This window comes from Dioscorea cayenensis, chromosome 3 (genome assembly GCF_009730915.1).
Source record: "Dioscorea cayenensis subsp. rotundata cultivar TDr96_F1 chromosome 3, TDr96_F1_v2_PseudoChromosome.rev07_lg8_w22 25.fasta, whole genome shotgun sequence".
In the NCBI taxonomy this organism is placed as follows: Eukaryota; Viridiplantae; Streptophyta; class Magnoliopsida; order Dioscoreales; family Dioscoreaceae; genus Dioscorea; species Dioscorea cayenensis.
Genome location: NC_052473.1, coordinates 15,993,833 through 16,019,091, shown reverse-complemented (window position 1 = coordinate 16,019,091; position 25,259 = coordinate 15,993,833). Strand labels below are relative to the sequence as shown.

Sequence of the window (25,259 nt, the reverse complement as noted above, 5' to 3'; positions counted from 1 at the left end):
GCTAACAACTGACAGATACACCAAGGAAGCCATTGACAAGATTGGTAAACTGCTGTCAAGGACGTAGTCTTGTTGGTAGGCATATTTATCCACATATTGCATTTAATATATCTATGTTATATGTTAAAGTTGGAGAATAAATCATTTCTGATTTCCATTTTACTATCATTAGCTTTTTTTTTTTTCAGTGAAGTTTCTGTGAATATGTCTGTTAGTTGATTTTGTGATTGTCCCATCTGTGATTCCTGTGCTATAAATTAATATATCTAAGGCATCAGTGATATCATCATGCTAAATTGCTAATTGTATCACATCAGCTTCAAATTGTTTACACCATCATGCAGATAATTACAGTGAAGCAGAACTTAATTAATCACTTAAAATTTTCTCCTGCCTCATTGTTGAGAACTATCCATAAAGAATTTTTCATCCATGGATGGGAATCAGATCCAATCATCCAATGACATTAAATTGATATTGTTTATTGCAAGTGACATTAAATTTTATTTGTTTTTTATTCAAACTCATTCTCATCCACCACCAATTTTTTTTTCCCAAAACAAAGGTCAAATATGTCGAGTGATGCAGCAACGAGTTGAAGGCATACCAAATGAGCATGAGAATAATTATAGCCAAAATTAAATAATCTTTAAGATTTAAGGCCTTCTAAATTAAGCAATTGCCAATTGATTATGATCATGAGGTATGAAGCCTATTTCCAACTTCTTGGACATCTTGAAACCAGTTTGTTTATTGAACTCCATCAAAGACTCGCATCTTTTAATGATCAATGCCATTACCGCTTATTAGTGATTAATCAAGTTCTTTAGAGCCATAAATCTCCACATGCAACAAATTATTGCAAAATGAAATTTATATATGTATATATATATATATATATATATATATATATATTGCAAGAAGCGGGGTTTCGAATCCCACTTCTCTTGGATCAACCACCAAGAAACCCCAAACAAAGATCCCAACCAGAACGATAAGCAAACCTGGGAGGATGAAGGATAAGCCCTTGCCTTGACCTCCCGAACCGAGGATGCCGTCACCGATCCGAGGATGTTCCCGATGGAGGTGTGCGAGCTCCATATCCTCATGATAAGTCCCTGCCTTGACCTCCCGAACCAATTCCCCACCACAGAGACCACAAAGGGCCAGCCGATTGAGTGGAATAACCCTGCGAGTACCTGGACAGCGATGAAGAACACGAATCGGTGGATTTTGAGGAAGAATCCGAGGCCGAAGGCGATGGTGGACGCACCGGAGAGGAGGAAGCGGAGATCAAGGCGAGAGGAAGGCGATGTCGAGTTCGCCAAGGCGGTGAGGGCCTCGGGGATCGTTGAAGAGTCGACAGTGGGTTTGACGATGGAGATGAAGATGGAGTTATGGTTAGGGTTTCCATTGGAGATGGAGCATGGCGAACAGAGAGCCAACGGTGATGGCGAGTATGGGGAGGTGCGGCCGTGAGGTGACGTTCCGCTGCGAACGACGGTGGAGATTGTCCGGAGATCAGAGCTTTGACTTATCTCGAGGTAATCGTGTGGTTCTGATGAGAGTAGATCGCATGTGCGCTCATTTTTCTTTCTTTTATTCGGATATCAATGTTATAGGTACATATTTTTCTTTTTCTTTTTTTAAATATAAGTTTCTTTTGCAAAAGGTTAAACCCTTTAAAATGGGAAAGAAAAAGGTGAGAAGCTAAATATATAACATCAAAAGAAATGTGTCAAAAAAAAATGTTGACTATTTCCAAGTGGATATGTCATAATGTTAAGGGTATTTGATATGATTTTCATTTATTGTTAAATGAGAAAATTTAAGAGGGTATATGCATTGAAACCCCTGCTCTTAACTAGATTTTAGTTTGTGTGTGCATCATGATGGATTAATTTTTTGAGAGGTCACTAAGTTTTGAACTTTTTTTTTTCCGGTTACCAAGTTTTAATTTGTATCATAAAAGTTACTTAAGTTTGATTTTGTTTCACCGGGAGGTTACCCGCGAGTAACCACATCTGACGTGATGCTGGAAAAAACGCAGTCAGCACAGCTCATCATGTCCTCAGTCTGACATGGAGCCTCCACGTCAACCGGTCTGTCCACGTCAGCAGGCCGGCTAGCCAAACCCCAACCCTAACTCTTTGTTATTTCATTTCGGTCACTAAGTTTTCAATTAGTATCAAAACGGTTATCAACTCTGCTGATGTGGACAAGTTTGCTGATGTGGACAGGCCAGCTGACGTGGAGATTGCATCTCAGACTGATGACGTGGCGAGTTATGCTGACTGTGTTTTTTCCGGTATCCACGTCAGCAGCATGGATGTGGTTACTCGCGGGTAACCTCCCGGTGAAACGAAATCAAACTTGAGTAACCTTTATGATACAAATTAAAATTTGGTAACCGGAAAGAAAAAAGTTCAAAACTTAGTGACCTCTCAAAAAATTAATCCGCATCATGATTCAAATCTATTTACACAGTATCCCCATAAAATTAATTATATATGTTAAGTTGTATAGTTTGATATTATTTATGACAAATATTGCATGAATAGGTTTATGCCTTTGTTAACCCAAACAATGTTGTGGAATCATATATTTCTCTCATTTGTAACTTCTTTCACTGAGATGCTATTAGAGTGAAAGGAACATCAATTATAGCATCTTCATTCTTTTTTTAAAGTCTACAATTGGCTTAGGGTGACGTTAGACCTTAATTCTGTTGGGACGTAGTGGCTCAGGTCCATAGTCTCACATCGCCTGTGAGAGCCAATCTCTCTAGCTTCATATACCCTAAGCCAACCCTTCCCCACAACTGCAGTTATGGAGAAGTTAGAGTGGTGGGTTCCTATGTAACATGGTATCGAGTTTGGGTCCCATGTATCGATCTTGCATGTGCCTTGGATGAGCTAGGATCTTGGGTCCCACATCCTCTGTGGGCCCAGGGGGTGTTGGGACGTAGTGGCTCAGGTCCATAGTTCCACATCGCTTGTGAGAGCCAATATCTCTAGCTTCATATACCTTAAGCCAACCCTTCCCCACAACTGCAGTTATGGAAAAATTAGGGTGGTGGATCCCTATGTAACAAATTCAATGGACATTCACATTGGTAGCATACAAACATATATATATATATATGTTGGTAAAATTATAAATTGAAACTTTTAAAAGGGGTTCACTTTGTTATTTAAAACCTATTGTCTCCCTCGCTTGACAAGTAATTTGAACATGTCAAACTAATATTTTTACCTTCTCGAATTCATCGATTTAGTTCTGCTGATTGGTCATTGATCTCAAGTCATTCACAATATTACATAAACTAAATAATCAAGAAAGACTTGGTAGTCTAACCAACATCACTTAATAAGTCAGAAATCATTTTCTTTGAATGAATTGTAGACCATATTTCATTCTTTACCTCTTCTCTTCATGATGTCTTGATCTTTCTTTGCCAGCTTTTCTACTTTTTAATAATCTATGCACTGTAAACAAAGCTAAAAGATCCAATCAAGGTCACTCCCCAAAAATAATTCTAGTCATATCAAATCCTTTCTAGCCTTGGCTTTAATACTTGTCTTTTCCTTATTCACAACAAATACAAAGAGAAATGGGCGGCCGCAGTGATAACTATAAAGGGTGACCAAGTCTTTACATGATTATCTGCATTATAAATAGATTGCATGTGATTCACAGCATTCACAAATACTTCTTTTGTTCATATGGAATTTTTTTCTCTCTTGTGCTCAATACTCCTTTTGATCTGGCTGCAGCCAAATGGCTACCTTGCCTGCATAGAAGAGGAAAGGATTGCTCTGCTAGACATTAAACTCTCGCTGACTGCTGATGGGCATCCTTTCTTTCAAACATGGAATATTAGTTATAGCAGTGACTGCTGCAGATGGGACCGAATACAGTGCTCGCCAATGACAAAGCGCATCACAAGTCTAGACCTCAGTTGGGACTCGGATGGTGGTTCCCGGTTTTCATACTACACTCTGAACATATCTTTGTTCTTGCCATTCAAAAAATTGCGAAGCCTGGTGCTTTTCAACAATGGTAACACTGCTTGTCTTCCTATTGATTGTTTTCAACACCTTGTTCCATTGGAGAGGCTAGAGTACTTAGACATCTCTGCAAACTACTTTGATGGCAAAACTCTTGCATCTTTGGCTTCTCTGAGATCTCTCAAAGGGTTGGCACTGATAGGCAATGGCATGGAGAGTGACTCCTTTATCAGTGGTATGTATTTCACAGTATATAAGCTTCTTGTGATTAATGTTTAAGATCTCATTGTTTTTGTTTCCAGCATTGGGGGATTGGTTAAGGATGAACAGGCTCGAGTACTTGGATGTGTCTTCCAATAGTTTGAATGCAACCATTGTTCCATTTTTGGCTGGATTGACTTCACTCAAAACTCTCTCCCTTAGTGATAACCAAATGCAAGGAAGCCTTCCATTCAAAGGTGCAATGCTTTTATTTCTACTTGATCTAGTTTTTATTTTCACCAAATGAGATGTTTTTACTCACTATTTACTGTTTTCTTGATCATCAAAAGAGTTTTTCAATCGCTGAACACCTTAAATAATTTTCAAAAGATTGGAAATTAAGATAACTTTGGATAAAGTGCGAGATGTGAAAACTATTTTGACATTTGTTTTTCTCTCGCAGAGTTGAGCGGATTAAACAAACTTGAAGTGTTGGATTTGAGTTGGAATGAATTTAGTGGAGACATTCCATCCATGGAGAATGAATGGAGCTCACTCAAAGTCTTATCTCTGTCACGGAACAAGCTCAATGGCACCTCCTTGGAAGGTAAGAGATGATTTCCCTCCAAATTAACACATAACTTTTCCTTGTTCTTTAGTTAAATTTATTTCCTTTTTAAATTTAAAAATGCCTTCAACCATAAGCTTTTTTCACTATTATATTTTTGACAGGATTGTGCAAGACAAAGAAACTTCAAGAGTTGGACCTTAGTTCTAATAAGTTGATTGGAGACCTCCCCTCTTGTCTAGGATATCTTTCATCCCTTAAATTTTTTGCTATTTCCAACAATCAATTCAAAACTGATTTCCCTTCAGCCATGATAAAAAATCTTACGATGCTTGAATATGTTTTCTTCAATGATAATAATTTCGAAGGCACTTTCCCAATAAGTTCACTTGTCAATCACACTGAACTCAAACTATTGGACCTTTCAAACAATAATTGGCTTGAAGTCCAAACTGAATATCCATCATTGCTACCATCATTTCAATTGGATGGTATCATATTAACAAATTGCATCGTCAATAGTTCAATTCTCACTTTCTTGTCCTCTCAGCATTATATTCGATACATTGATCTTTCTAATAGCAACATGAATGGTGATATTTCCACATGGTCGTTTGAGAACAAGACCAATCTGAGCTTCTTAGATTTCCATAACAATTCTTTGACCGGACAACTTATCCTTCCATCTCATGTCAAAATAAATTTGCCATGGCTTGATTTGTCTAACAATAAACTCATCGGAGAAATTCCGGCGAGCTTTGGCTTCTCACTTCCTAACTTAACATACTTGAATATGTCTCGCAATTTGTTCCAAGGTGCCATTCCTCCCTCATTTTCTAATATTCATCAGTTACGATATTTAGACTTGTCAAATAACAATTTCTCAGGACAACCATCTGATTCGATTGGAGGTCTACACCAACTTGATATATTAGACTTGTCTAAAAACAAATTTCATGGAAAGCCACTACCAGAGAACTCAAACTTAGCTTCGCTATCTTCTCTGCTTCTGAATGACAATCAATTCATTGGGAAAATTCCAAGCTATCTATGTCAGAGTAGACTAATGTTTGTAGATATAAGTGAAAACCAATTGTCTGGAAATCTGCCGAGTTGTTTGAGTAACCTTTTTCTCATTATCCTTAATGTCGGAGGAAATAATCTGGAAGGCCAATTACCTAATGACTTATGCAATTGCTCTTCTCTTCAATATTTAGATCTTTCTAGAAATCATTTCTTCGGCAAAATTCCATCTTGCTTCAATCTGTCTAACTTGGAATACCTCAATTTAAATGATAATCTACTCACAGGTTTAATTCCCATAGCTTTGTCAGGCACCCCTTTGAAAATATTAGACATTGGAAACAATGAATTTTTTGGTGATATCTCTAGTTGGATAAGGGGAGCTATCCTAAACCTTGAGATACTTTCTTTAAAAGGAAATAATTTCACAGGACCAATATCAGAAAAAATGTGCAACTTGAAATATGTTCGGATACTAGATCTTTCTCATAACAATTTCTTCGGACACATACCTTCATGTCTTGACAATATGGGGCATGTTGAGAGCGTGCGATCTTTTTCTGTGGAAATTAACACAGGAATAACTTGGGAATTTCATCCCTCTTACAGAGGCATTATCGAGGTGAAGGATTATGGTGGTTATCTCACAATAATGGAAGTTGAAGACATTGACTTTGAGACAAAGAGCAGATTATACATTTACAAGGGGAGCATCATAAACTATTTTTCTGGACTAGACTTGTCTTGCAACCAACTTGTCGGTAAGATACCAATGGAGATGGGCAACATGAGTTGGCTACGAGCTTTGAACTTATCTAACAATCAACTTTCTGGGCCGATTCCTGATACATTATCAAGGTTGACAGATATTGAAAGTTTAGACCTCTCCTGCAACATGTTGACAGGAAATATACCTACACAATTAGCAGAGCTATATTTTATAGAGGTCTTCTCAGTGGCATACAATAATCTATCTGGTCCTACACTGGGAAGGGTCTCGCAATTTAGCACATTTGATGAAAGCAGTTACAAGGGGAACCCATATCTTTGCGGTCCACCATTGGTAAGGAATTGCACACCATTGCCATCACCACGACAAGGTGAGGTAGAAGATGATTTTGGGAATGAAGAAACAATTGACAATCTTTTTTTCTTCGCATCTTTTACACTGGCTTTCATCATTGGCTTTTGGGGATGGATGGCTCTACTCTACTTCAAGATAAGTTGGCGCCACTATCTGTTTGTTGTAATAGATAGCTATGGTGAGGAAGTCTTTTTAAGATTTAGTAATTTGGTAGCAAAAACAAAGTCATGTTTTTTGGTATGCATTTGATCATTTACTATTTCAGATGTCCAGAGAGTTTGGAATGTTTTTCTTAATTTACTGCAACTTAGCATCATGGATGGTCTATTAGTTAGGATTTGTCTTTTAACTGTTTGACTTTGTATTTCTAGCTTCTTTGAAAGACTTGATCCAAGTAAGGTATTTGAAGTTACATGATTGTTTTTAGTTTATTCAATTTTTTACTGTTTATTTTATTTTTACTTTTTCTTTTGATGAGATAATTAAACAGGCTTTTAATTTATATATCAATCATCTATGAATTTCTTCATACTTAAAGCTTTGGAATAATACCTTAGTCAATATGTCTCCATCATAAATACTTTTCAGACTGATACTGCACAATTGCAGCTGCATAGATATGCCAAAGAGATTTTACTCCACTTTGGTAGTGTTTCTTGTTGAATGAATGAGAATGATCTCTATATATCCTTCTCCAGTTTCACTGTCTTGCCTTGTTAAAATTGCAGTCAAAATACTATTTAATTAGTCCAACTTTTTGAAATTGATTATCAATCCATTTGTTAGGATTGCAATTCTAACCAAAAAAAAAAGGTTAATTGAATTTTTATTCAACCCCTTATATTGATTAAGTTGAAATTCTGGAAAGATGAATAAACTGACTTAACTACTCACCCTGCAAACATGTTAATTTAATAACTCAAGCTTAGATTAAAACAGAGATACTGAATAAGAAACCAAATATCTGAACATGAAACTGTTATTGATAACTCAAACAACTATTAATCAATGAACAATCCATGATGCTAAACATCATTGAATACAAAGATTGCTATCCAAAGCTACATCAATTCAAGATTGTTGAGTTCTATGATTGTTTTGAGCTGGGGAAGCTAATATTTCTAACGTTCACACATGATGTGCTTATGTGCTTTGTTAGTATGTTTTTCTCGTTTATGATTATTTTGATTTGAACATATAGTATTAAAAAACACATGTTTCTCAATTATATAGTTGAAAATTTCCTTGAATTGATGAGTTTATTAAATTGCAAGACATCATGAATAATTTAATCCTTTCTCAGCCAATGTGTCTCAAGAATGAAAATATGAAACCCACTAATTATTTGCTCGTTTTTTTCAGATAAAATGGATTAACCACAAGCATTTATTAAAAATAAAGTACATAGTTACCATGCACAATAAACAATAATACATAAATATGGAAACAACATAAAGAGAACATCACAAACCAGCTAAGTGATTAAGGCTCCCAACAAGAGAAAGAGAGAAAAGGACAACAAAGCACAAGCTTGGCGCTAAAATATAAGGCAACCAAATGCCTACCGATGCTATTTAATCTTTGCTAGAAGATTTCGAGCCATGTCAACAATATCCTCCATGTATCCATCCACTCCTAGAAAGAAAGAATAACGCAAGCTTCTCTTGAAAAATAGAAGAGCCATCCATCCCCAGAAGCCCATAATAAAACCTAAAACAAAAATTGCAATGGTTATAAAGCGCTCCATTGTTTCTTCGTTTTTGTGGCCATCTTTAACTTGATTTTGTTGTGGTGATGACATATTATTGCAACTCTTCACCAAGGGAGGGCCACAAAGATAAGGATTCCCCTCATAGTTTTTCTCACTAAATGTGCTGAACTGTCCAACCATCCCAAGTGTTGGACCAGAGAGGTTGTTATATGCCACTGAGAAAAATTCAATGAAATGCAACTCTGCTAGTTGCGAAGGAATTCTTCCTGCCAACATGTTGTGTGAGAGATCTAAACTTTCAATCTCTGTCAACCGTGATAGTGTATGAGGTATTGGACCATGTAGCATGTTGTTGGACAAATTTAATGCTAGGAGCCATGCCATGTCGCCGATCTCAATTGGGATCTGACCAACCAATTTGTTGCAAGACAAATCTATTCCAGAAAAGTAGTTGATGATATCACCTTTGTAAGCATATGATCTCTCTTTTGTTGCAAAATCAATATATTCAACAGAAGCTGGGAACATTTCCGCGGGAGATAGCATATTGGAGAAGTAGTGATAGGGAAAGATATTGGACTCATTGATGCCAATACCAACCTCTTCCAAAATGATGGTCACAGAATCCAAATGATGACCGATATTATGAATGCATGGAGGAATTTCTTCAGATAAATTGTTTTGAGAAAAGTCTAATATGTGAAGATATTTCAAGTTGCATATTTGTTTGGGGATTGGTCCTTTAAAATGATTTCCTTTCAAAGAGAATATCTTTAGATTTTGGAGGGTGCCTATCCAATTAGGAATACCACCAATGAAATGGTTGTTTCCTATGTCTAGTATTTCCAGGTTGTTGCCAAAAGAAGCACTTGGAAAGGAACCAGTGAAGTTGTTATCCTTCAAATTCAAATACAACAAGTGAGGGAAGTTGAAGCAAGGTGGAATTAAACCAGAGAAATGATTGTTAGAGAGATCCAAGTACTGAAGCCAAAAAAAACCACAAAATTTAGATGGTATACTTCCTTCTAAACTATTTCCTCTAACATCCAAGACCTTAAGGGAATATTGAAAGTTGTTCATACAAGAAGGCAATGCACCAGACAATCGATTCTCACTAATATCTAAGATTGAAAAAAACATCTTGCAAATACTATTTGGAATCTCTCCAGTCAATTGGTTCTTATTAACAATAAAAGCATATAGATAAGTTAGGCTAAAGTTATTTGTAAACATATTTCCTTGGAAATTGTTCTCACCTAAGTCTAACACAAGAAGATTATCTAAATATTCAATAGAATTAGAAACTTGTCCTGATAACTTGTTATTGGATAAGTCTAGAGTGTTCAGGTGACTCAAATTTCTAAATGAAAAAGGAATGACACCTTGCAAGGAATTTTCAGACATGTTCAAATAAGAAATATAAGGAATCACATAGCCAATGCTCATATGTATTTCTCCTATGAGTTTGTTGTTGGATACATCAAACCAAATCAAATTTGTTTTGAGATGAGATGGGAAGATCAATGGTCCAGTTAATGAGTTATTCCTTAAATTTAGATAATATAGATGAGTTTTATTTTGAAATAACCACATTGGTATGTTACCTTTGAGGTTACTATTAGAAAGATCAATGTGTTTTATTTGATACTGAGTGGACAAAAACATGGGAACTGAATTACAGATGCAGTTGGACAAGAAAATAGCATCAAGTTGAAATGATGGTGTCAACCTTACATGTTCATTTTGGACCTCTAGCTGATTATTGTTAGAAAAATCTAATATTTTAAGCTCGGTATTATTAGCAAATTCATCTATTGAGAGAGCACCACAGAAGTAATTGTTTGAAAAGAAGGCATACTTGAGTTTTGTGAGGTTTTTAAAGATAATTGAAGGAAAAGGCATTTGGATTTGGTTGTAGGAGATGTCAAAATAACTCAGAGACGATAGATGTCCAAAACACAATGGAATATCTCCACTTAAATCATTGTACCCAATGTCTAACTCCTCAAGATTCATTAATTTGCATAATCCTGAAATAGAATAAATAAGTAATATTTATCATCAAATGATAGTATGATAATAATAAATCAGTAAATGTAACTTAATTAAATTCAAAACAAAAAAGTAATGTTATTTGAGAACAATGTAAAATACTCCCAAACTTAGCCATTTTTGTTTCTAAAAATGTACTGTCAAGTGTAAAACTGATGATACTTGGATGGACATTTTAGGGGTTTACAAACCCCATTCAAGCTCCATCCCTTAAACCAAATATTAGCGCTATGTATATAACTAAAATGTATAAATAATAATTATCATTAATGTTTTTCATATGTTAATTTATATTTATGTTTATATTGATTGTAAAATTAAAAAAAATTGGATAAAAACAAGATTACGATCCCATCCTTCTACTCCCGAAATACTTCCAAAAGTGGGCGAATGTTGTCTGCCAAGTTTGGGATTCAAGGATGATGCTCCTGCATCAAGCCCGTCACGTGAGGCTTAATATGGCATTGTATTAGAATTTTTATGTAAAACCTTTTGAGGCGTTTGGGTTTGATAGAATATTAATTATCAAGTAAATAAAATATAATTAAATATTTATTTTGATAAAGTTGATTGACCATATATGTTATAATAATTATTTATTTATTAATATAAATGATTTTGCATAAATATTACTATAATTTTCATTTTCATTTTTCATTTTTCATTTAATATCTTTTAAAAGCAAGAACATGTACTTACCTTTGAGAGGAAGGTCACCACCCATGTCATTCCATTCCAAATAAAGAGTCTTGAGAGAAGATAGTCCAATCAAATGTGGAACAATGCTTTCATTGAACTGATTATTTGACAAATCCAAGTATCTGAGCTTGCTCAACTTCGGCGTGGCACTGTATACTGCACTCAAGGATATGAATAGCGTTAGAATAACAAAGAAGATAAGAAAACCATTGAGTAGAAACAACAATAGAAATTAAATGGTGTACAAAATGAACACATGCACAACAGTACCATTGGTAAAGTGAAAACTGTTATATGAGAGATCCAAGTACCAAAGATTGTCCAATTCTGCCCAACTCCTAAAACAATCACTGGGGATGCAGGTGTTGAAGCCATTGAATGATAGAACGAGGCTCCGAAGTTCCCGGAATGGAAGGAACAAGGAGGTATTTAGAGTTCTGGTATTAGAGCAGTCATGAAGTTTCAGTTGCCTAACATGCTTTGTGGTGGGTGAGCAATGCACTCCATACCAATTGCAGCATTCAATACTCTTATTCCATGACTGAAAGAAGGAGTATGGATCAACAATGCTTTTATGATCACTAAATGCTGATTTGATATTAAGAAGAGCAATCTTCTCTTCCTCTACACAAGCAAAACAACCATTTGACTGTTGTAAGACATGATGAGCCAGCAACAACATCCAAAATAACATAAGAGTACTGAGCCATGATGAACACAAGAGAGATAGTTGCGAGTGCTTCATCTTAATTGATTGCGTAGTTGTGTGTGAGCCACTTACTTAGCTACCACCCCACAACATAACATTTATTTATAATAATGTGCCGTGACTAACAAGTAAGCACACATGCAATAATTTAAGTAGTATTAACTACTTGTAGAAGTCTCGAGTCAAGCTTGCCTATTTACGTCCAATTTACGTTTAATGGACCCTTTGATAGCTCATGCCATAATTTGAGTAGTATTAACTACTTGTAGAAGTCTCGAGTCAAGCTTGCCTATTTATGTCCAATTTACGTTTAATGGACCCTTTGATAGCTCATGCCGTGTTTGACAAAATATACATCCATTTTTTATTGAGGTGGTTGTAATTTAGGTAATTAATTGATTAGCTTTGTGCACAACTTAATTAGCTACCATTCCACCACATATATTTCATTTATTTATAATAATGTGCCATGACTAACAAGTAATTAAGTACGTACACAATAATTTGAGTCAATCAATTACTTGTGGAAGTCTAGAGTTAAGCTTGCCTATTTATTTCCAATGGACCCTTTGATAGCTCTTGCTGTCACTACAAAAAATCAAGCATTTAGAGGGGGTTTTGGATCATTTGCTGGCGGTTATACCCACCATTAATTGAATTTGGTGGCAGTTAACAACCGCCATGAATTCAGGAGTGGCCAACGCATTTCGCGGTTGTTTTGATCAATGGCCTGAATAACCGCCACAATGTGCATGATGGAATTCACGGCGGTTATAAACCGCCACTAAACCCGCCGCCATATGTCACCATCGCTCTCCTCGTACGCATTTTGCGACGAGTGTAAAACCACCATGGTAAGGCCTGCCAAATGTAAAGTATAATCAATTATTTACTTTTGTCGGGGGTTAACCGCCACGATTCTAAAATCGCTCCAATTTGCTGTTTGAACCGCTGCGAATGTGAATCGTTTTTTAAATATTATTACTTTTTTAGGATAATAATTTTTTAAAATTTATGATGAAGAAGACTACAATAATCAAATATGACCAAATAATACATAATTAAAACCTAACAAAATTCATTGATTGATGGAAAACACAGATATATATAAATACAACTAATGAAGTTTTTTCGACATGGTTAGAGAATTATTGTCACGCCCCGAACCCGGCTCGTCTGACCCGGCGCCCAGACAAACAGCTGCAGATCCACAGGGCGTGAACCAAGTAGACCTGCAAGGCCTCAGAACCTGATTTAGGACAAACAAAACTAAAACAAACCAAATGAGTTACAGGATTACAGACTCTACAGAGTATACAATGCAAAGATATAAGAAGTCCAAAAATACAAAATATAGGAACACAGTGATAGACAATGACAAGAACTACAATTTTACAACAGGACAAGCAACATCTACAGGAAGTCTTTAAAGATCCACCCCGGTCTACCACTCTTGATCTGAAAAAGGATTTAAAACAAATCCATGAACTCACTAGCCCAGTAAGTAATCCAGAAAGTGATTTAAAACAACATGATTCATAAATCTCGAATTCAGATATTAAAAATAATTCAAAGTTTAAACATAGTTTAAACAAATACAAAATAGATAATTCAACAGAGGTATAGTTCTCAGGTAATACCTCTATTTAAGAATACTGTAATCAAAAGATTACTAGATTCAAAGTTGTAAATCAAAAATATAGAAAATTTTCTAAATATGAGCATAAGTCTCCAAACCATAGTTGGACTAAATCAGAAATTACAAAAGTGACTTTTCAAGTATACCGGATTTTCAGAGTAGCATAAGTCTCCGAAATCACAATTTAACAAAATATAGAGTATAATATTCTAATAAAAGAATATTTCCAAGTAAGTCGTTTACCAAAATTTTGAAAACCAAGAATGCGAATATGAAATTTGTACAAAAATCAATAGCACCAAATAGTATTATCAAAACCAAAGGATAAAGCATAGATAACAAAATCGAGAGTATGTCTCCAAATTCACTGTAAGTGCCAAAGGTCATTTGTTTATCCTCGGTGATAGACCCGAGTCCAAAATAATAGAAATCATTTATTTACCCTCGGCATCCCGAGACTGAATACCAGGTAGCCGTTGATTATTTCACCGAACGGACACGATGCGAAATTGCAGTCTCATTTTCTCAAAATTACTTGTCGACAAGGTCAAGGTTTAACCCCCCACACACACACACACACTAACTGTTGCATATCGCTCATTTGGAGACCAAAACATTCAAATACAAAATATTTACAGAGTACAAGTTCAGAAATTTCTAAAATTCCTCAAGTTCATATATATTCAAAAATACTAATAAATATCAAAATCTCACTTTAAGGAAAATAAATCGATAATCATAAATGAAATATAAAAATTTAAGTACATAAAGTATTTAAAATTATTCAAAACACCAGCTCTTTCAAAACTAAATTAAATGATTATATAAATAAATAAATAAATATTGGGATTAACTAAGTCAATCCCAATGATAACGGAGTCATCAACCCACGCCAGCAAACAAACGAATTTTATAAATGTTGAAGTAATCATTTGAATGTAATCGCACACTTAGTATAAATAATAAATTAATAACCAAGTTAAAATGAATAGCAATCATTTAATTAGCATTACACCAATGTAGATTTACCAAGTCAACAACTAAATAAAAATAATTAATTAGAGAGAATGCCTCAAAATACATATTCCAAATAGTAATTTAAAAATTAACAAAAATAATAGATATTCAAAATAAAATAACAAAATATTAGATAATTATTTTACCGAATAAAATAATTTCTCAAATACTGAAATACGGAGTTATCGGTGGATTACTTACCTGGTATTGCCTAAGTGCAAAATGAGATCCAAGACCACTCCCTAAAACGATCCCAAAACCCAATGATTTACCAAAGTTAGAACAAAATCACTCTAATCACAAGTTTAAACACTAACCAAATATTACTTTTACATTCTCTAGAGAGAGAAACCAAAATAAATAAATAAATAAATAAACTAAATGAAATAAGTGTCTTGCATGTATTCCAGCAGGAACTCACACAAGAAATTAAATACATCTCAAAGGTTTAACCAATTAACATGATTAAAATTAAAGTGATCCAATGCTTAACCTCCAATCATTTGACATTTGCCTTGAACTAATACTTTAACTTGATGAGAACATCTCCACCATCCAATTCTAAACACATTCCACTACAAAACTTCCCTCATTCTCTTACAATGCTTTGACTAATAAATATAAAAAAAAAAAAATGCAAACCATTAACACAAAAACATTTCTGCAGATTCACAACCAAGCTCTAGTCTTTAGACATATTAACACAATAATGCTATCAACTTTACAAAACCACTCCACCAACAACAAAAGTTGTAGAAACAAACTAAGAGAGAAAAATAAAAACATATCTATTTATACAACCAGTACATACATAAAATACATGTATATATATACAAGGAAACATACACAATATGCATGGCTTTTAGCATGCTGGTTCTACCCTCAAATAAGGTCCAAGAATCTCCACCATGCTTGGGTGAGCAAGAAACAAGCAACTTAACACTCATTAAACTAATACCAAGGCCAAACCTTTCTCAAAACAAGGATGGTTAAGCACAAGCCCTTGAACTAACACTAAGCTCCAAGGATTTCAACAACAATTATGAGCTATGAACTAAGAGAACAACAAGCATGAACAACTCCGAATTTAGCCATCAACATGCCAAGGTTTCTAAATAAAAAAGAGCTAACATGCTATTCAACAAAACATAGCAAGTTAATCAAAGGATAGAGAAAATGTCATGGTTTTAGTTACCAAAAACAACACTACTAAAAGAATTTAACCAAGAATGGCTAGGGGCTTACTACGATGGCCGGAAAAGAGAGTTTTGAAAAAATAGCCCAGCTGAAAACCAAGCTTCAAAAACCTTCCAACTAGCAACCTCCCTTACAAGACAAAGGAATGAAGAAGAAGCACGAGAGAAGAGGAAAAACAATAAAGTTAAAAGGCTGAAATATCAAAGGCATAGATGTGATGGGAACCCATGAATTCCTCCGGGAATTCCTCATCACCACTAGATTGAGAGCAACCTGACAAAAGGGAAGAGAATAAAGGGGAAAAACAATGCTTTGATTATTCTAATCAAGCTTTGGGCGGGGTCCACAATTATTTTCTCAATAACTAGTTAATCAAATTAAGAATAGTTTCAATAGATTCCATGCTGAATTAGTTCATCAATTTACTAAAAATCAGGAACCTTGGGCTAGCCCAATGGTAACTACCCATAGTTGTAATTAAGAAGTCTCGAGTTCGAACCTCTCATATTATAATTCATATTTAGGGTCCCCTGTGGGAGTTCTGTGTGAGGATTACCTCTCGTTCTCCCATCCAAGGTTGCATGGAGGGGGGATTATTCCCAGGAGGTCATTCAAGCCACCATAACTGGTGCACCTCCGTACCCGCTTATCCTTTGATTTGTCGCTTGTCGACTTTATCAAAAAAAAATTTACTAAAAATCAATTGTGACAATGAGCTGCACTTTAGAACAATTGTAGACACCGGTGAATAGTAAAGCTTTGTACATCAACCTGATAACTACTTTGAGATCAGTAGAACTCTCCCTGCAACAAACATGATTGATACTGACATTATTTAGCCTTTAGACAAGTTTTAAATTCATCATATTGTGCATAGAAATAAGGTATACCTCTCCATGGTTGAGGCTTGAGGAGGTTGATGTGTTAGTGGTTTGAGGCTTGGGCTTTCTTCTTCTCCTATTATGGTCTGCTAGTCTTTTCCTGCAGCTTCTCTTGGTTTCATCAAACTCATTATGAATGATCATATTTGATTTGATAACTGAAAATGAATTTCCCCACAATGAAATGAAGAATAAGTGATAATTTGATTGTGATTTGGTCAAAGTGCTATAATAATCATATATGAATAATTTGAATGATTATATTTCACTGTATAATGCTGCTGGAATATGGTATCAATGTCAAGCCCCTTCAGCTTCACCACTAATTCAACATGACCCTTCAGAGTGTGCAGCTCTCGCAATCTGAAAATTTTCAATAAATAAAAGAAGAAATCAGTAATATATATGTTCAATTAGACAATACAAAACTATTACTATTTGGAACATTTTAAAAGATCATATACCTTGCAACCTCTGCACGGCGTTTGGCCTGCTCAGCTATTTCGGTGAGCTGACGGTAGCTGTTCTTGATAGCAAAGAGGTTATTGGTTTCTGGTGCTTGAAGTCCTAGTGTTCTTTGAGCAGTGGCCCACTATGCTTCCCTTTCTTCTCTACCACAGTCCTTTTTGGAAGTGAATGCAGTCTGAAAAATCATATAAGAATTAAAGCATTGTCAAACATTAAGCATTATTCTTTCATTTAACTGAATTAATAAAAAAGACCTATACCTTGTTTTCAAGGAGATTGTTCAAAGCCTTTCCTCTTAGGATATATCGAATACCAAATTTGTAGAAGTCTAGAGGAAGAAAGAAGACAATGTTGTAGAGCCAGATACCTTTTATGAATGATCATATATACTACACACAAGTGCTATAATAATCACAAGCACAGACACACACACACAAAGTGCTTGGTTAGCAAATTTATGCTAAATTGATTGATATAAGAAACGAGTTTTTCTTGAAAAGATGGCCATCCTTTAGAATAACTGAAACAGTTAAAAGAATTATAGTTAAAAGAATTACACATCCCAGATTGACAAACTTACTTTCAATGATCAACTGCAGCCTCCCTATAGAATAACTTCCACAGAATGTCCTGGAATCTGGCAGAAAGATGAAACAGTACTAATTCACAACATCCACCAGACTCCTGTGAATCCAAACGGATGAAAAAGGAACCAGCAAGGAAGCATCCTCCCTGTTCCTTCCCCTGTTGTCTAGTGCAGTAAAACATGGCATGTTACTAACCAACAACATAACAAACTTAACATACTAATTACTCAATTCCTCTCTCTATATATACACTCCAAAGAAGTTGAGTTATCACTACAAGCACTCATATTTGTGGATATACATATATACATAGTTATAGAAAACATATAGTTACATGCCTTGCTACCAACACATTGAAATTGAGCCGAATAGTCTAGTATCTCCCTCACTGTCATTTTAGGAATGTGCATGTCATTCTGGCCGATATAAACAAGATGACAGCACACAAGCAAAAATAAATACATTAATACAAAACTTTCGCAGTGGATAGCAGATCTAGGTTGCATTGTAAGTAAATCAATGTTGTAGCAGTAACATATCAACACTAAATATTTTGTGAAGAAAATGGGAAACCATAATTTCACAAATTAAGACAACTTACTTCATCCCCTATGCCATTCCAGAAGTTTTGTGATCCAAATCAATGCCTCAATTTGACAATCTTCCGATCCACTACTTATTTTTTTTTTTTTGAAAAGGTGGATAAACCATCCACTACTTAATGTCTTGACCAAAAGTAAAAAATAAAAAAATAATTAATAGAAAAGGCAATAAAGACCATGTATCAGCAATTACTCATGCAAAGCCCAATCAGAAAAAAAATGCACAACTCTTTCTTGCAGCTCATTAGGAACATAAATATAACAGTTAGGAAGGAAATATAACAATAAAATTTGTGTATTTAGATAAAAGGCAAAAAAGTACACTTTTAAAATAGTTAGGACAGCATCTATTTCTGATCTCTCGACTGGGTCAGCATATACTTTAAGAATGCCGTCACTAATTTCATTAGCAATCTAAGGACAGAAATGAAATTAAAATTAAATATAATTCTTTACAAGTTGGGCATAAACTAAAAAAGAGTACGGAAAAATTTGACCTCGCATATATAGTCCTCTGGAACAAAAAACCAGGGTAGTATGGCACACAAAATAGGAGAATAGTAAGGGGCAAGCCGGTCTACACCAAGTTCTCTAAATTCATTTATCTGCATTATGCAATAAAAGATGGTAAAATCAACCTTTTAATTGATAAAGACTGTGAGGTCACATATGAGGACAACCCATAACTTAATGGCAACCTCATTGCAGTAAATAACAATAATCCTTACCCAGGTCAATGCTGTCAACTGGGCCACAACATCCTCTGAGCATGTAGAGTACAACAAGGGTTCTGCAAAGCGACCAAAATCTGCATTCTCCTGAGCAGTAGACCAGTAATAAAACTTACTGTTGAAAATATAGTACCACATTGGTTGTGTGATAGAAGTGTAATGGGTTTATATATAGGTATAGGGGTTGAGCTATTAAGTCTTGAGAATTTTTGGTGTTAAACCCCTAAGCCCAAGTTCTGGTAAACAGACCTCTGGTGTAGAAGTATGAGCAAGTTCGACCGAGTTGAACTTGAGGGAGGGTGTTGAAAATATAGTACCACATTGGTTGTGTGATAGAAGTGTAATGGGTTTATATATAGGTATAGGGGTTGAGCTATTAAGTCTTGAGATTTTTTGGTGTAAGACCCCTAAGCCCATATAGAGCCTATATATGACCCACTAGTACCAAAATATAAAATCTAACACTTACGTTTTCTTTCAATACATGGTCAGAGCACAGAAAAAATTGGTATAATTACTATAATACAGAAAGGTAAAATAAAATCCTAAAGCAATGGAAGGGCAAAAGTAAAAATGGTATATTGAAACCATCTATCCAACAGACTAAGGCCTTGCCTGCCTGTACTGGACTTCCTTTATACTCTGCAGAATTTTATCAAGGGTGTCACAAACACCTCCATTTTCATCAGGTAAGTCTGTTAACATTTGGAACAAACCTGAAACATAAAGGGCATATTAATTGATTTAACAAGTAGCTAATTAAATAGTATTTCTTTTCCACAGCGGATACCTTCAACATATAACTGAAGGAACCATTCTGAATCCACATTTACAGTGAGTATACAAACCAATGCAAATTGAAGAGAGTGCACCTGAATCTACCGTCCACAGTTCCCATGTACTGATCATAACATTAAAATTAGTTATACTTAAAAAACTAAAAGCTAACGTGAGAAATTCAAGCTGTTGACATATACTGAGTTCGCATGGATGTTTACCTCTGTAACTTTGAACTAAACATTAGTGAACAACAAAAAAAAACTATGACTTGCAACTTTCTTCTTTAACTAAACCTCATCAAGAAAATAAATACTATATCTAAGATGCATAACAAAAGGGAATTACAGCTGATACACTACTGCTAAACCTTGATTCCCAAAATTGAAGTTTGTGCTTCCAAGTACAGACCACACATTCAATTAATCAAGTGATGATCACATTTCTTATATCAAGAAACATGGAAGAACACTTATTCAATTGATCAAGTGATGGTCAAATTTCTTACATGAAGAAAAGGGGCAACAAACCTTTTGCTCAATGCAATTGTCAATATAGCAAGTCCAACAATCCCACCTTTCTAAAAATGGTGATGTTCTTAGCCTTCTTAAAGTTAGCAACCCCATTATTCCAAGTTAATGCAAATAATTTATTCAAAAACAAAGCCACACCCCTATGATCATAGCAGCAAAATTAATCCGCATCTGTAGATAAAATTTATTCAAACTGAAATTGCTTAATTACCTTATGAAATTATTCTGATTGCTTTTGCATGCAATTCTCTGCAAACAAAGACAAAATTTTAATCCACAGTAAAATTACTATGTTTTATATGATAAAATGACAATGAATTACCTTCAAGCATCACAGCTATAATTCTCAACAACTGCTATAATTCAAAACAGAACCAACATACTGAACACCGTTACCATTAATCATCACTCCTTGATCCGAATTATCAAGGACACCCTACAGAACAATCATCATCTTAAGCTTCCTAGTTATAAAACAAAAGATCAAATAGAGAAATGAATAGAAATTAACAGACAAACCTTCACTCACACTCTCATAATCAAACAGTGATGTTCTTAGCCTTCTGAAAGTTGGCAACCTCTCAATTGTAGCCCACCGCAACTCCTTCTCATCATCATTCTCTTCTCTAAAAGAGCCACTAATTCTTGAACTTCTCTCAGAGATGGAACCACGGAATTGAAAAGACAAGATCCTACTAAGACTGCTAAGAACAAGAACATAAAAGGAAGTCAACAATGTTCGAAACATGGATACCATATGTAATATATATATATATATATATATATATATATATATATATATATATATATATATATATATATATATATATATATAATCCACGCTCCAGCTCCATTTAAATTGCAAATTCCTAATGTGAGAATAAGAAAAATAATTTGGAAATCAATCAGGAAAAAAGTACAATGGTATATATAGAGAAATATTACGGTTTTGTGGTATGGGCCCAATATGGCCCATTAACCAATCTCAACCCTAACACTCTCCCTCAAGCTGGAACATATATATCGAACATGCCCAGCTTGTTACATAGATTACTAAAGACTTTAACACTTAAACCCTTGGTGAAGATATCTACCAGTTGCTCAAATGACTCGGTGTATGGCATAGAGATTACTCCTTTTAATACCATATCACGGACATAGTGATAATCAACTTCCACATGCTTGGTACGCTCATGGAATGTTGGATTGTTTGCAATGAAGATGGCGGCCTGATTATCACACAACATCTGCATAGGTATTGTGACGGGGAATCCTAACTCAGATAGAAAAGACTGCACACAAAACATCTCACAAGCTGCTCTGCTATTGATATGTACTCTGCTTCGGCACTCCATCTTGAAACCACATTCTGCTTCTTGCTTCGCCAAGTAACCAAGTTTCCACCAACTTACGTACAGAAACCTGACGTAGACTTTCTGTCTCCTCTATCGCCAGCATAACCCGAGTCAGAATAGGCTGCAATGTCTAGGTGACTATTATTCTTGTAGAGAAGACCTTTGCCGAGAGCTTCTTTAACATATGCAAGCACCCTAGAGCACCCTGCCAGTGAACTTTTCATGGCTCATGCATAAACTGACTCAAGAGTCTAACTACGTAAGATATATCAGGACGAGTAACTATTAGAAAAATGAGCTTGCCAATCAAACGTCTGTATTGACCTAGATCTTTAAGAGATGGGGAAGATGTCTCCAGAAGGATGGTGACTACTTAACAAGTGTACTCTCTGGTTTACAACCCAATAAACCAATCTCCTCAAGTAAGTCCAACACATACTTCCGCTGTGAAAGCGTCATCTTTTCTTTGGCATATGCAAACTCAATACCAAGGAAGTATTTAGGTCATCCCATATCTCGTATAACAAAATGCTTCATTAAAAGCTTTTTAGTTCTCTGAATGCCCTGATAATTGCTACCTGTCAACAAGACGTCATCGACATATACCGCAAGTACAACATATCCAAATGAAATGTTCTTATAGAACACAGAGTGATCCATATTGCACCTGTGAAAACCATCTGTAACTATAATTACACGAAACTTTTCAAACCATGCATGAGCACTATTTCAGACCATAGATCGCTTTCTTGAGCTGGCTAACTAGATTCTCCCCCTGAGCAACATACCCCGGAGGTTGCTCCATAAATACTGTCTTAACTAAGTCTCCATAAAGAAAGACATTCTTTACATTGAGTTGATAGAATGCCCATGATCGATTCATAGCTATCGACGGTAGAATGCAAATGGAATTCAGACGAGCAACAGGTGAAAAAGTCTCAGCATAATCAACACCATAAGTCTAAGTAAAACCACGAGCTACAAACCGGGCTTTATAGCGATTAACTATACCATCAACTTTGTGCTTGACAGAGAAGACCCATTGGCAAGTGATGACGCTGGCATCAGCAGGACGAGGCACGAGATCCCATGTACCATGAGATCTCAAGGCTTTCCTCATCCATTGCCTCCTGCCATTGTGGAAGCAGACGTACATCCTGGTAGTTCCTGGGGATCGACTCAGCAGACAAGGAAAGAACACATGTGCGGACAGACAGGTGAAGATTATCATGAGAAACGAAAAGTGAGATGGGATATTTAGTACAAGAACGAATACCTTTGCGAAAGGCAATGGGAAGATCAAGAGACAGGTTTGCATCATCCGGGGAGATGATCGGAGAGGGCGGATTTGGCGGTGGTACATGTTGGCTATAATGAAAACGGCCATCATCTAGATCTACTGGAGGAGACGTCACACTAGGCACAGGTATAGGTGGAGTGACCGAAACAAGAATAGGGAGAACAATATTAGATGATATAGTCAACAAATTGTGAGAACCCGAGTCAAAAAAATATTAAGACTCAAAAAACGTGATATCCATAGACACATAGCACTTTCGACTAGTAGGGTGAAACAAATGATATCCACATTGGGTGCGGGAATATCCGACAAAGACACATTTAAGCGCACGCGAGCACAGCTTATCCAAACCAGGAGTTAAATCCTCAACAAAACCAACACAATCGAAAATACTAGGAGACAAGCGAAATAACTCAGTATCAGGTAGAAAACGACGTAGAGGGACCTTTCCCCCTAGGGTTGTACAAGGCATATAATTAATATGATATATTGCAGTTAAGATAGCATCAGACCACGTACCTAGGGACATTACACTCCACTAAGAGAGTGCGTGCAACATCTAAGATGTGATGATGCTTTCTTTCAGCAACCCCATTCTGCTGAGAAGTGTGTGGACAAGTGGTTTGATGAATAATCCCAAAGGACGCACACAAAGAATTTACTGTAAAAGATACAAATTCTAAAGCATTATCAGTAAAAAGATATTTGAGAATAGTGGAAAACTGATTTTGTATTTCCAAAATAAATATTTTAAGGACATCAACAATAGATCGACAGTCTTTTAACAAATATACCCATGACACTCGGGAAAAATCATCAACAAACATAACATAGTAATGATGACCAGAAATAGACGGGACTCTAGAAGGTTCCCAAGCATCACAATGAACTAGATTAAATGACGACTGACTAGACACTAGAGTAGAATGATTAAAGGTAGCACAATGATGCTTACCCAATTGACACGACTCACATTGAAATGACTTAACCCGAATCCAAGGCAAAGCCTGCTGAAGACGACTAAGAGAAGGATGACCCAATCTACAGTGTCATATGAGTGATAACTCGGTGTATAAAATAGAAGTTGCCAAACCACAAGGAATATCATCACGCACGAATGTATACACGTCGTCGCCACGATTATGCCCTAAACCAATCCTCTTCTCCGTCCGCAGATCCTGGAAAGTGCAGTGAAAAGGGTAAAAAGTAATATTATAATTCAACCGTTTAGTGATCTTAGAAACAGATACCAAGTTGACAGGAAATTCAGGTACAAAAAGAAAATTAGTTCGTTTAAACTAAGAGGAAGCATGTACAACTCCCTCTCCGGACACTAAGCAAGATCGTCCATCGGCAATTGCCACAAAATGAAAAACAGATGGAGAAAGATTTTGAAAAAAAGATTTTGTACCTGTTATGTGAGAGGAGGCGCCAGAGTCAATAATCCAAGAACTGTTCCTGAAAGCAAGAAAGGCATTACCTGAGGAAATAGGAGAAGAGACTATGGCATAAGAAACTATGTCTTGTTGCTGCTGCAACAGCGCAAAGTCAGCCTGAGAGATAGTAACTAACTGTTCAGCAGCAGAAGTAGGTGATGGATCGACAAACTCTGTACTAGTATTGACCACTACCGGATGACCGCGCTTATCCCAATAACGATTCTCAGTGTTGCCCGTCCGTCGACAAAAGGTGCACACAAACCTACCCCGAGAATCACCACAGCCGGCTCGTTGACCACCACGAGAGAAGCCTTTACCACGCCCAGGAGATGAAAACATGATGATGAAGAGACAAATCCTTCAGCAACGAGACAAGGGCATCACTAGTGAGGGCTGAAGAATATCACCAAGTGCCCATCGAACAATGGGAACGGCGAGAGATGAGCGGCAGCTAGCGATAGAGGTGGCGGCAGCGGGTTGAAGGCTAGGGTTTGGAGCGGCGGCGGCAAAGGTGATGGCGACGGCGGCTAGAGTTTTGGGTGGCCACTAGGGTCTAACCCAGTTCTCTGGTACCATGCATGTGAGAATAACAAAAATAATTTGAATATCAATCAGGAAAAGAGTACAAGGGTATATATAGAGAAATATTAGGGTTTTGTGGTATGGGCCCAATATG

At 36.0% G+C, this 25,259-nt stretch overlaps 2 protein-coding genes and 1 long non-coding RNA gene across 5 annotated transcripts; 1 reads left to right on the top strand and 2 right to left on the bottom strand.

The window, feature by feature from the left end:
- The first annotated feature begins 7 nt into the window (after positions 1-7).
- Positions 8-7,286, top strand: LOC120254378 (receptor-like protein 9b). Of its 2 annotated transcripts, XM_039262484.1 has the most exons (6): positions 8-1,544; positions 2,241-2,345; positions 3,777-4,245; positions 4,313-4,468; positions 4,675-4,818; positions 4,944-7,286. In XM_039262484.1, the coding sequence occupies exons 3-6, from the start codon at positions 3,930-3,932 to the stop codon at positions 7,133-7,135; spliced, it is 2,808 nt and encodes a 935-aa protein (XP_039118418.1). In that variant the 5' UTR covers positions 8-1,544; positions 2,241-2,345; positions 3,777-3,929; the 3' UTR covers positions 7,136-7,286. The 2 variants fall into 2 exon arrangements, with proteins under 2 accessions (XP_039118418.1, XP_039118423.1); XM_039262489.1 differs by lacking the exon at positions 2,241-2,345.
- A 1,014-nt stretch (positions 7,287-8,300) lies between these two features.
- LOC120282985 (receptor-like protein 15) lies at positions 8,301-12,115 on the bottom strand. 2 transcript variants are annotated; one of them, XM_039289815.1, is made up of 3 exons: positions 11,619-12,115; positions 11,349-11,504; positions 8,301-10,627 (listed from the first exon to the last, which is right to left on the bottom strand). In XM_039289815.1, the coding sequence occupies exons 1-3, from the start codon at positions 12,091-12,093 to the stop codon at positions 8,457-8,459; spliced, it is 2,802 nt and encodes a 933-aa protein (XP_039145749.1). In that variant the 5' UTR covers positions 12,094-12,115; the 3' UTR covers positions 8,301-8,456. The 2 variants fall into 2 exon arrangements, with proteins under 2 accessions (XP_039145749.1, XP_039145755.1); XM_039289821.1 differs by having other exon boundaries at positions 11,660-11,820.
- A 1,035-nt stretch (positions 12,116-13,150) lies between these two features.
- LOC120257283 lies at positions 13,151-16,058 on the bottom strand. The gene is made up of 3 exons (XR_005535630.1): positions 15,959-16,058; positions 14,915-14,955; positions 13,151-13,515 (listed from the first exon to the last, which is right to left on the bottom strand). It is a non-coding gene; the product is annotated as an uncharacterized LOC120257283 (long non-coding RNA).
- Positions 16,059-25,259: the final 9,201 nt, after the last annotated feature.